Source organism: Clytia hemisphaerica, unplaced genomic scaffold, assembly GCF_902728285.1.
Source record: "Clytia hemisphaerica strain Z4C2 unplaced genomic scaffold, Clytia hemisphaerica genome assembly, whole genome shotgun sequence".
NCBI classification, from domain to species: Eukaryota; Metazoa; Cnidaria; class Hydrozoa; order Leptothecata; family Clytiidae; genus Clytia; species Clytia hemisphaerica.
Window position 1 is genome coordinate 285,901 of NW_027103622.1, and position 13,577 is coordinate 299,477.

The window sequence follows — 13,577 nt, forward strand, 5'->3', positions numbered from 1 at the left end:
TAAAATGAACCAGAAAATTACATGATGCTATTGAGTTTGTTACCAACGGAAAGTTGGGATTTCGTTAGACTGGACAAGTATAATACCATCAGCAGATCCTGAAAATGTGAAATGTGAAAAATAAATTAGCTCAGACAGCCAGACTGCAGTCTCTACTGCCTACAAGTTTTCTTTAAAGAATTGAATTCGAATTTTAGAGCGTCGTTTACGAGTGCTTCATGTTGACCTTGGCTTTCAATGTTATCGAATAATAGAGCGAATCGAATAGCAGAACGTCGAAAAGTTCGGTTCACCGCATCAAGTACATATTTACGCTAATTAATACACCGCGCTTGCTAAGAATTCGCCGGCCTAGAATCTAGAAATCGCCAGAGTTAATTTTTTCATTCGTCAGCCTACCAAAACAAAGCAAACCCTGAGTACCCCCGCTCCATTTTTCCCCAACCTATCCATTTATTAGGCAGCTGAGACTTCCGAGAAGTCATTTCAAACAACATTTCACATAATTCACACAAACCTGCATATTATTATTCATCATTTGTTCGACTTGCGACGCTTCCATTTGTGGAACGGAACCAACGATTGACATCAATTTTCGTCCGATCTCGTTATCCCCTACTCTATCACCATTCTATAAAGAAGAATGCGAAAGAGTGAGATTTCATACGGGGTACTGTTCGTGCGTGATGAAGCTAAACCAATAAAATCGCACCTTTGGAACGGGAGCTTTTGTCAAGAGGTTCTAATGTAAAACATCGACTGAATAATTAGAACATGACCACTCACCACGACTTCTTTCACGTATTGTAAAGTTTCTTTTAGACGGTCAACCAAACATCTGTTGATCTACGAGAAAATATGGAAACGCGTTCTAATTTCTAATTTCATTTCATTTCAATTTCATTTCTGCAGTTTACGTTAGAAGCTACCCCAGAGGCCACAACCGAAAAAAACTAAAAAGCTTTGGAATAGATATTAGAAATTGTCAATTTGAAGAAAGGAGCTTTAAAGTGATTTGTATACCGTGATACGTGGTGCACACCGTTCTGTAGAACAGCTGGGCTCTTTGATCCACCCTTATTCTTGAGAAGGTCTCCACTATTAAAAAAAGATGAATTGCAAAATTCTTTACATTGAATCGAACAGCCACCCCAATTCTGAAGCCTGTATTACCGTCAGGTCGGCCCAGGTCCTAGCCACTGTGTCGCCAAGCGAACGGCCCAGATTCGATTCCCGCAGGTGTGATATTATATCATCTATCTCTCTATATTACAGTATATACAGCTCGTGACCAGAGCCAGCTCAGCTCTCTATCCGATTTCGGTCGGAGTTACCAGTAAGCACTTCTGCAATAAGTGGGTCAACCACAGGTCTTTGCAACCAGGTGCGCTGTGTTGGCCTTACCCCAAGTGAAGTAAGACTTGCTACAAGAACCCTACCCTCGGCATGGGATTGGTCAAGGTAGCTTCTCAGTTATGGAAACCGCTAATTGCTTGATTTTACCGTTGTTTAGATCAAAAATAGGCGGTGTCACACTATGGGATGATTACTTGAAACTAACCTGACAGCTTCAGCTTTTTCGTATTTGATTGATGTGGAATAGGAGTGAAAATGAGACCAGTTGTTCCTCCAGGTACCCCCATTGTCGAACTGAAAAATAACAAGCAACGTGCTGAATGGACCTACCTGAGATACATAGTCAGAAACAATGCTGAATGAAGATGAAAATGTTCGAACGAAAAAGGAAAGATAATGTATGGCATAGAGGTAAGTAAGCTTGAAAACATGAAGCTTGTTTCACACTGGCTTTCCGTTGGTTTTTAGAGGAAAGGAGCCCCATATGAAAGGATTTTTTGGAAATCGAAGTTTTGGGAATAAACAAAAGCAACACCGCTAGGGTTGCAGAAACTCGATTCAAACTCAGCATGTTAAACTAACTTAGTTGAGTTCAATGTATAAAAGGTAGAAAACAAAAGCAAAACTATTTAAAAACGGTATAAAAGTGTTCCTCTTGTGAAAAATGGATGGGAAACCTAGATTTCTTATTTCCTACCCAATCGAAAGATTTTTGAGTAATTGTTCGAGTTACGGAAATTCGAGTTATAGAGAATAGCCTAAGAATCTCCTCAAGAGACCGGAAAAAGCGTTCGAGTTTATAGAGATAATCGAGTGGAGGTTCAAGTTATGGAAAGTCGACTGTAGTTTAAAGCGATAATGGAAAGATCGCGAACAAAGAGCGGACGAGCGGACGGTTTCTTAGTGATCTAAGAAAAATCATTTTCCCGGCGATTTTAAGAAAGTTCCGGCTACCAAAACCAGTTTCGTTGAAAATTGAACCATTCTTAATCGTGGGCATTCTTATAAATAATGTTTTTGTTTGAAAAAAACATCGATGACGTCATCTATGACATTTTTGGGCTATTTTCTTTAATAGCTTCTCAAATATCGATTTCAGATATATATTTTATGATCTTTTTTGGAATCCTTGGATATCTTTCATTTGAGCTTCTAATTTTTACTTTCATTTTCAAGCCCCAGCAAAGGTGATAACGTCACATTGGAACTAGCAGAATGGTCAAAACTTTCTCACCACTCATTTTTGTGATCTTATTTAAAAAAGTTAGTTTGCTTCTATCAAGTCTGTGCACTGCAAGGATGTTTTCAGAACATAGTGGCTCTCACTATTATGATGCCCGCGTTATTAGAGGAAAGCTCCATACTAAAAAAAGAGTCAAATTCAAACTATGTACCTGACGTAAGCTTTCATAGCCATTCTACCGTTTTTCATTTGTGTGTCAACAGTGAAGTGAATTGGATTATCAGTAGCAATGGAATAATACTCGTGAATCAATGTAGAATGGTCTGTAACGTCGTCACTTGTAGCAAACCTACAAAAAGAAATTCATAAAGTTTAAATATAATCTCAGTTGCCGAAACGACCCCCTCGAAGTTGAAGTGTTGGAAAACTGTTCAAATTCTAACGTCGAAAATCTTATTGCCAGTGTGAAGAAACATACAGACGGACATTGTAAATTATCTTATAACGAATGGCCTTACCATCCGACAATATCTTCAGTCCTTGATGCTTGTTTGTGTAAATCCAGCATTGATATGGCATACTCTTTATCGAGTGCAACCTACAAAATTAGAGTTAAAAGGAAAACTTTCATCAGGCATGTTGATTATACCAATCTAGACTTTTTGACAAGAAGGTAGATCATTTGCACTACAATCCAAGGGTTTTGGGTTTAGGGTTTGATCCTCAGTCGACGCCAACTTAGCTCAGATGAATAGCTCATTGAAACAAGGTAGCCAGTCTGGTCAAGGTAGCAGTAGTATCTAAGAGGTGAGAAACTTGGGCAGAATCCCAAAAGTAGCAGTTTGACAGATAGAATTCAGCATGGCTGAAAATGTTTATTTTAGTGTCCCTATCTCACTCTTCTTTCTTTACCACACATAAAAGCTATCCCATCTAAAGTATCTTATATGGTCATATTCTGATAATGAAATAGTAGTAAAAATTTCGAGTGGACCAGACCAGTCTTGCTTTAGATTAAAAACTATGATTTTTGGCCAGACCAGAAGCAATTTGGTTCAGAAAATGTCTGATGTTAAACGGTTATTTCGAACCCTTGAGTAGATGATAATTAGAAATAATATAATTTAGGTTTCACCAGTAATGTCTTTCGGTGCTGTTTTCAAACCCTGAAATACCAAAATATACATAAAATCGCATGTTTTTGGGATTTAATTGTTTCGTTTCCCTATAAATAATAAGTTAAAACATTTTTAATCACGCGGCTAATCTAAAGTTGTTTCGAAAATTTCATTTTTCATTCATTATTTTTAAGTTTTTCTTAGACCTTTTGTACCCATAAACCAGGGAAAATCTAATAATCTAATCCTGAACTTTCCAAAAAAATATACTCGTGAATTATTTTTTGTATCCTGAAGGAGCAACCTCTAGGGCTTTCTAAACAATCGAAAACTCACGATGTTACGCAGTACAAAAATTCAGGCATTTAAGCTGAGTGAATCTATTGTTCTTTTTAATGTAAAAAAAAAATAAACAATATAGAATGAAAACGTTTTCATTTTCATCACTTATTTCTTTCGCCCTATCGCAAATAAAACAATAGGTTTTCAATTCCAGATATCTGTCTGAATTTATTTTTTGCGACAAACAATTTTGCGAAAATCTTATTTTCCCCAGCTTTATGGTCCAAATTCGACTACTCTCGGGTACCTAATAGCCTCCCCCCCGCTAATTAATTTTTCGAAAATTTTCCACCCAGGACATTTTTATTCCAACCCCCCCCGCTTATTAAGTTTTGAGATTTTTTCCAACCTCCCCTCACTTATTCCAATCCCCCCGGCTATTAGGTACCCGAGAGTAATTGAATGACGAGATGGCAATTTCAAGAAGCATCTCACAATAGAAGGCTTCAGCAGACTTGCTTTTTTCATTGATATAATATAGAACAAAATTTGAGGAACAAAGGCTGCAAAAAGCTTGCTATGCAGTTATTAAGGGCAATCCTAAGCAAAACACAAGCTAAAAAAGCCTATTTTCTCAGTCTTCTGCAGGTCTAAAGAAGCTTATGCTTAGGCAAGCTCTCCTTCCAAGTCACTTAAACCTAGAGCCTTCGCCATTATGAATTACCAAAAAATGAGAAAGTAGTGCAAAAAGTCAATTTTACTCTGCCCGAAGTCTTACTGCCACATTATTTTCTTTCGTAAAATGATAATACATACTGAAGGCTCTTCAAAACAGCAAAAACCATGTGGCAGTAGGGGCCTTAGGAGATTTCGAGCTTCAAAGCATTTTTTTTGGTTTTTGTGATTTTAGGCCATGGAATCTAGACAACTTAAATTTCTTTTGAGCGTAAAACTCCTGTTGGGATTTTTGCTATGACAAAATGCGTCAACATTACACGAAGTTAAGGAATGTATCCTCAGAAATTCAATATTCAAAACAAGAACAGTGCACATGGTCTGCAAAGTAGTTAGGGTGATTTTCAAACAGCTTACTCAGGAGGTTTTATTTATGAACATTTTTTTTAAAAGACCAGAGTCGCTATGACGGAATTAGACACGGTATGTTGGCATTACAAGAAGTTACGGTTGCTTGTGCACTGAGGATTGATGAAACAATAGAGAGTTTCAAAACCTAAGCCAATCAGCTGTGTTTTAAGCATTCTTTTATTTTAAAAGCAGATGCACCTAAGAATCAGAAAACCTTAGTATAAAGTGGAACCATGGGGGTCTTTATATCTCCTTCAAATTTTCACCATAGCTGTACAATCTTGGGCATAGTGTGCAAGGGGGCTCAAGGTCCCACCTAAAAATTCAGGTCCCACCTAACCACCAAATTCCCATCCTCAATCCAGACTCCCAGATCCCAGCTGAAAGTGCTATCTTCGCGAAAAATTATACTAATTAGAGGAACGAAACAAAAATTCTTACAGTACAATAATAAAAAGGAGAAAAGTTAAGTATAGTAAAAGAATTATTCATAGAATATAAAATTTGCATAAAATTATAATTAAATTGGAAATAAGAAAAAAATAAAAGATGGCATTCAAAAATTGTGTGAGGTTTTCAAAAACAGCAAAAAAAAAGAAATTTGAATATCTTTTTAAAAATAACTGTTTTCAAACGAAACTTCACAATATTGGTTCTAAAGCAGGGGGGGGGGGTACAGCCGCAGGGTACTAACCCATAGGGTACTAACCTGATTTTTAAGAAAAATTGTCTTAGGTACCACCACCCCCTTTTTAGTACCGGGTACTTACTTTTTCTTAAGGAAAAAGGGACCCCCACCCCCCTTTTAGTACCGGGTACTTACTTTTTTTTAAGGAAAAAGGGACCCCCACCCCCTTTTTAGTACCGGGTACCGGCTTTAAAATTACCAAGGAAAATAGGAGACACCACCCTTAAAACTTGCCAAGCATGGTCCCAATCTTTCAAAAGCCAGAAAAAGCAGCTCTTTGTTGTTATTATGACTTGTATATACCATATTTTTAACTCAGATCCTCTAAAAAGTTCTTTAAATCAAACACAACTTTTAATTGCAAAGGTAAAACAACGAAATTCCTTGGCAAAAGTAAAATATTATATAGCTGTAATAACGGCAATAAAAGTATATATCTATCAGAAGAAGTAAAAATCAAGTTGATAGAAATTGAAGAATAGTATGAAAGCTTGGATTGGATGGATTTCCTTATTTTCTTCTTCAATAGTTTATTCAAATTATTCAAAACTGTGTCAATCTTATGAAAGAAGTTGAAATAGAAAAAAGTTGCATTGTTGGCTCTGGTTGGCTTTGCTTAGTTGACCTGGCTCCGTCTTAATTGTCATAAACAGACAAACAAACAAACAAACAAACAAATATAAACAGAAATAAGCTATAGGGTATAATATAAACTGCAATAAACTAAAATAAACTAACCCCTCTAACAAAAACAATCATCAGTTTGGATAAGAATTTTATTGTTTAAAAGACAGATTGTATCACTTTGGATGCGACAGCTTGTAATTCTTTTCATCAGAAGGCAATGAAAAACATATACCTCGTTCTAACTTGAGATATCAAAGAGGAACTATCCTTCTCACTAATTAAAACAATACTGATTTTGAACAATAGGTTTCTTTACATTAGCTATTTCAATATTTGTATAACTTAGTGGTCACAAAATTCTCCTCTTAGAAAGTAGGGAAAGTACCCATGAATTTGAATACAATAATAATTGATGGAAACATAACAGTTCTTTCTTTCTGAAAACTATTGAGACTAACAACCTCCAAACTTCCCTACATACTTGATAAGCAGGGAAAGTACCTTCAATTGGAAGGAGGAACTTTTCAATACTGTCAGATACTGTAAGCCATAACAAGGAAATCTTTTCTCATCAAAATCCTGAAAGTTGAAGACAAAAAATTAAACAAATGTACCATATTCAGAGCCTGAGTACTTGAAGAAAAATTGAAATGATACCCACCCCACCCTAAAATTGGTACCGGGTACTAACTTAAAATTGGAGATATACCACCCCACCCCAAAATTAGTACCGGGTACTAACTTTTTTGAATTTCCAAATTAGACACCACCACCCGGCTATGGGTTAGTACCCTGTGGCTGTACCCCCCCCCCTGTCTAAAGTAGGTTGAAAAATTTTTTTTTGTAAAATGGGCCAAAATTGCGGCACAAATCAAGAAAAACACTGTGTTGATAAAACAGCAGCCAAAAATTTGTTCAATGAGTAAAAATCATTTTTTTCAGATGAAACTCGTAGCAAAAGGGTTTATCCACAAAATATCAAAAATGAAACCAAAATTATTGGGTCATTGGGCTAGAATTGCGGCTCAAAGTTGACAATTTTTTTCATATATGCTTTGATTGAAGCCACATTTCAAGCCCATTGAAAACCCTGCAGCCACAAATTAAACCCATAAGTATCTTAAGACCTTAAACTACCAATTTCAAGAAAAACGGTTAAAAAATATTCAAGTCTTAAAGCAGGACAGCACATAAGCCAACCCTAAAAATGCCAACTAATACCTAATGTAACAGCTCAGAAGGTTATAGTTACAAAAAATGGTATTTGCAGCCACAAAATGTACACTCTTTCTTAAAATAACACTGTTTTGTGTCAGATTGTGTTTGTTTTGCTTTAGGCTTTGCAAATATTCATGTTTCGAAAACAAAACCCAACGCAACATGGAATGTGTAAATTGATAATTTAGTGATTGAAGTATGATTGAAGCCACATTTTAAGCCTATTGAAAACCCTGCAGCCACAAATTAAACCCATAAGTATCTTTATCAGACCTTAAACTACCAATTTCAAGAAAAACGGTTAAAAAATATTGAAGTTTTAAAGCAGGACAGCACATATAAGCCAACCTGTTGAGTGAGCCACATGACATACAGCCACAAAACCTGCCCTTGCTTTGCCATCTTATATTATAAGACTGAATCACTCAACTTCAAAGAGGGCCACATTTTTGGAAAGCTCATCAATTTCCTTATTTTATGGAATTTTGTACTACACAGCAGCCACAAGAATGTCAACGCTGTGGGCTAAAAAGGTTGTGATTGAAAACCTCACTTTTTGGGGTTCTATTTTTGAATGCAATCAACATTAACTGCAGTACCTATAGACCAAGAGTAGGGCATAAAAAAAGCCTGGAGCTGTCTTCTGTGTAGACTATCAGAAAATGGCTCTTTATTAAGAGAAAAAGGGAAATTATGAAATAACCATCTCGTATTGGGGGTTGTGTTTTTAAAAACAAACTTCAAATAAAATTGTTGATGGCCTTATAAAGTATAAATTATTCAAAATATAAAACCATCTTATTGTAAAAGCCCTTTCTTAAATAAATGACCTCTTTGCCTCTGTGTTTCAGTACAGTTAAATATCAATATTTGAGTTACTATGAAAATCGTTATTTTTGAGGAATCTTTCCGTAATATAAGTTCTTAGCAATGGGCACCCCATGCATAGTTACGAGGCATTAAGAAAAATTCCTAACATAGAATTTCAAAATGATTCACACACCATCATAATCTGCATTACAAAATAAACCTGTTCTATGTTGGGTTTTTTTCTCAATGCTTTGTAGGCTTGATTATCGTAATACAAAGTAAATAAAACCCCCTGGAAATCTTTAGGTTTTGATAAGCAAAATACTTACATACTATTTATTGTTTACTTTCGAGGTATTCATCTAACCAAAATTCACGCTGAGAAACTTTCAACCAATCAGAATTCAGCCACGGCACGGGAAATAATCCAATCAGAATCCCATGCTAAAGACTTACAGCCAATCAGAATTTGTTAAAGAGGGATTATCCAATTAGAAATGCAAATTTGTCAAAGATTTGTTTAAAACCACCTTATTTTTTGTTGAGTATCCGTTAAATTTATCAAAAAAATACAACATTAATCTTAAAAAATCTCTTTTATTGTTATATCCCCAGGGCTCTGCACTCGACTTTTTCTGAGTTGTGCACTCGAGATCTCAAGCAAACGTGCCACACTCTGCAAACTAGTCGGAAAGGCTTCAAGAAAGTCATATAATAATTTTAAAAGTTTCTGATAAGGAATGTGTGGAATTTATTGATGTTGATGGCTTTTGATCTTTTAAAGAAAAAACATATCAGTTATAGCTTTTTCTAATCCTGATATAGCAGCTGTGGAGTTTTCTTAACACGACACGCTGAAGCTCTAAAGATCACTAAAAACTAACATCTGAGGAAAATGGCCCTATCTCTACGGAAATTTTGAGTCAACTTTTTGTCTTGTGCTGAAAACTTAAAAATTAAAATGGCGCTCCATGAAAAGTGCGTTTTATAGATAGGAATTAAAATTCTGTCGCACAATGCTTTGCGAGTGGAAAGGTTTCAAATTGGAGGCGGAAGGTGAAAATGGATGTTTGTTATTGTTTTGAAACTCAAGTTATATAGTCTTTATACTTTATAAACTTCATAAAAGTATTCAGTAATGGTTTGTATTCATTTTCTATAGCTTCAGTTTTCTTCTACTGATAATATAAAGATGTTTGTTTATGATTTTTCTCTCTTTTTAAGTGATATTTGTGTATGATGTTATTATACTTTGTTTTCTCTTGTGTGATCAGTTTAAAGCAAAAGCTCTTTCTTGAGCATATACATCAATTAAAGAACCTTGTTTGTGAAATACATAATGTTTTGCATGCTTCTTTTCCAAAAAAGTTCTGAATTTGCTTTTGAGAGAACTTGACATATCTCCCGACCCAAAAGTTGTCGGCCATGACACCTCACAAGTGTTTCAACCGGTATTCCAACAAAGCCATATTTTGGTTTGTACATAAATTTCGCCCGCTCAAATCAAAACAACAAATTGGAATCTAAGGTCTGAAGTTGTAACTCCTTGCCAGTGACCCCCGCAGAGAAATTTTTAGTTGGCAGACACTGGATTTAGGTTGATTTGGAAATCGTTTTATTTTGAAATGTAATCTTCACTTTAAATGAATACTTTTATTTATTTGGATTCATGAAAGGTTCAAGGCTTGTTTACTTTTTATTTCAAATTATTTCATTGATTTATTGAGCTGCAATAGCTGATTGAAAAACGAAGATTTTTGATAGTTATCAGTGTGGCAGTGTAGACCTAAAGCTCTAAAACAGCATCTAATAACATGAAAACCAGAATATGATTCTTCAATGGGAATCAAAACTATTAAGTGCACTTACAAACATCAATTTGTAAGATCTAACAAAATTAATAACCGCACTGTCATCATTGACAATAAAACAAACGATTTCTGTCAAGAGCCTTGTAAACATTCCAACAACTTCCATCGAAATGATCTATCACAGCTCAGTCTACCATTTTTAGCGCGGTCCGAGGATTGAAAAACTTCAATCTGTCAATCATTTTCTCAAGCGAAGAGTACGCGAAGCTTTCTAGCTTTACGATAGTGCCGCGGATCATCAATGGATAGTATTCAATTATCATTATCCCTTTATTTTCATTCCTAGAACTTTTGCAAAAAAAAGGAAAAATAGAAAAGTTGTATTTTTTACTGCTCTATTCACATACTGAATTTGAAAGATCTTCTATGTGGCGTTTTTTTGCAAACTTCAAAAAACTGATTTTTGTCCCGCCTTTGCGGGACTTTGGCTTAAGTGCTTGAGTGCAGCATAGGGTACAAAGTCCAAACATGCGTTTCCCGTAATTTTTGTGTGAAGAGTTAGGTCTACACTGTGTGGGCTTGGCCGCCATTTTGAATTTAGATTTTTTTCTTCCTGTACTCAGCAATTCAGAGGTTGTTCGTAATACGCGATTTGGCTTACGCGTAACACTTGTGACCCTCTTCCCTGTCGACATTGCACTCGGACCTGTTCCTCTTAAACAAAATTCTACGTGGTTTTTTTTCGCCCACGTCTTTAGAGCTTCAGCATACTGGGCCAGAAAATACACAATTTGTTATCAGGTTACAGCCACACTGCTATTTACTGTCAGCCTGCGAATGAGGATTATTCTTGCACCTTCCCTGCCTATTTTGAGCTACTGGCTAAACATTTATTTATTCACAAATTCTTCAGCACAAACAAATCATTCAGAATATCGAAGAAACAAGATGTAACACAGAAACATAGAATGATGTTGATGGGATAAAAAAATGTAAAAAATTATACCTCATCTTGTGTTTCTACGTGAGGGACTGTGAAGCAGTTTGTAACTTCAACAACTCCATTTTTTTCGACTCTACCAAGGAGGGTTCCAATTACTCTTTTTGCATCTTCGTTTCTCCTTTCATAACTATCGATTATCGTGAATAAAGCAGTTGGGTGAATGAGAACCTGTTTCACACATGTATTTTGCGACGCCATTTTGAAAAGTGAATGTCGATAAACTGATCTTTCCGAATATTGCCTTACCCGCCTTATTGATACTTCCGGTAATAGCGCCCTGTTATTTTACCAACCACCCCCACCCGCCCACGAGAGACTGATTTTTGCTGAAAAGGTGTGACCCTTGAGAGACTTTTTTGGAAATTTTTCTTCCATTGTTGACAGTCCTACCATGGTTATGTTACGTACGATGGCCCAGAAGGCTCATTATTGCTGCGCGCGAGAACATGATTGTGCGCGAGAAATTACGATGGCCCATAAGGGTCAAAACACGCACTTCTAGTTTTTAAGCACTTCCAGTTCTTATAAAATTTGTGAACTAGAACTGCCTAGGGTCAATGGCCCAGAAGGCTCAAGTGACACTGCGCACTTCTGACTTTTTTTCAGGGTGGAAAATTTCCAAGCGAGCGGCCCGCGCGATGAAATTTTTTTCGGTCTTTAAAATGAATGTAGAGTTACGCAAAATGAGTTAACATTTCCGAGTTGTTCATATCAAGAGTTACAGGTTAAAATTTAAGTGCTAGTCAGGAAAATCCCCCCCCCCCCAGTGGCAAAAATCGGGGAAGCTAAAAAGTGAACAAATATAAACTTTGTTCTTTTGCCTCCACGCCGCTAGCATTTTCCGCCATTGGAGTGGGTGTGTTTTGAGTCTTCTGCTGTGAACGCCAAAATAACTCGAGAATCTGAGAATCTACAGGAAGGAAAATAACTCGAAAATTTAAAAGAAACGAAACCGAGTTAAAAAACGAGAAATGATTCGAAAATTTAAATGAGTTAAGATACCATCAGAGATAACTCGAGATTTTAAAGTCACGGGAATAAAACGCCCTACAAAATTGAGAATGACGTCATATAGAAGATACAAAATGACGTCAAAATTTCCGAAAAATGACGTCATAACTCGGTTTTTTCGTAACTCGGTTTTTTGAACTCGAGAAAAATAACTCGGGATTTCCGAGCCTCTTTGCTATTATCATTAACTCATTTATTACAACTCGGTATCTATTTTGCTGACCAGAACGGCTATCTTTCGAGGGGACTTTTGCGTCTCTAAAATATTTTAAGTCCGTAGTGTTGTCACAAAAAAAACTCGGAAGTGCGCAGTGTCTTGTGAGCCTTCTGGGCCATGACCCTAGACAGTTCTACAATCAGGGACAAAATATTTGGCACAAAAGGGAAATTCACCGGCGTGTTTTGAAACCACAATCGATTTGTAAGTGCTCTAAAGTAGGTTCGAAGGGTAGAGTTTTAACGCTAGACTTAAGACTTAGGACCTTAGGATCTGAGGATCCAAAAGTTCAAAAATGGTCTAGTAGGGCTTGAAATATAGCCTAGAAACCCATAAATCCCTCCCAGATCGAAATACTTGATGAAATCAAGTTGAAGGCCTAAAAATTGACATTCTCGCTCGAACTTCAATTTTCGAAAAAATGTAAATTAGCCAAAAGTGCCAATATATTATGACCCTGATTGTCTAAGAAACTGAAAAATGCCAAATTCTGCTCAGCGGGGGGTCTAATTTCAAGTTTCAAGCAATTTTTCGGGCTCAAAATCCGCCTTTTGTCAATTTTAGGGGCTAAAACTTGAAAAAAAGTCAAAATTTTCTGAAATTTTCACGTTTTTGACTTTTCGTATATTGGACCTTTTCAAAAAGTTAAATATTTCACAAAAAATTGATTTTGACTTAATGAAAATGCCTGAAAATGGTCGGAAAAGGGTTATTTTTCACATTTTTTGGGTTTTCTCCTAATTTTAGACCCCCCGCAGAGCAGAAATCGGCATTTTTAATTTTCAAAGACAATCAGGGACAAAATATTTGGCACAAAAGGGAAATTCACCGGCGTGTTTTGAAACCACAATCGATTTGTAAGTGCTCTAAAGTAGGTTCGAAGGGTAGAGTTTTAACGCTAGACTTAAGACTTAGGACCTTAGGATCTGAGGATCCAAAAGTTCAAAAGTGGTCTAGTAGGGCTTGAAATATAGCCTAGAAACCCATAAATCCCTCCCAGATCGAAATACTTGATGAAATCAAGTTGAAGGCCTAAAAATTGACATTCTCGCTCGAACTTCAATTTTCGAAAAATTGTAAATTAGCCAAAAGTGCCAATATATTATGACCCTGATTGTAGTTCACAAATTTTATAAGAACTGGAAGTGTCTTGTGAGCCTTAGGGGC

The 13,577-nt window shown here is 36.2% G+C and overlaps 1 protein-coding gene across 1 annotated transcript; it reads right to left on the reverse strand.

Annotated features, from left to right (window-relative positions):
- LOC136802452 (eukaryotic translation initiation factor 3 subunit F-like) lies at positions 1-11,408 on the reverse strand. The gene is made up of 8 exons (XM_067059183.1): positions 11,186-11,408; positions 3,058-3,137; positions 2,751-2,888; positions 1,562-1,650; positions 1,024-1,079; positions 787-846; positions 518-631; positions 1-98 (listed from the first exon to the last, which is right to left on the reverse strand). Exons 1-8 carry the CDS (start codon positions 11,378-11,380, stop codon positions 18-20), a joined length of 813 nt encoding a protein of 270 aa, XP_066915284.1. The 5' UTR covers positions 11,381-11,408; the 3' UTR covers positions 1-17.
- Between the last annotated feature and the right edge of the window lie 2,169 nt (positions 11,409-13,577).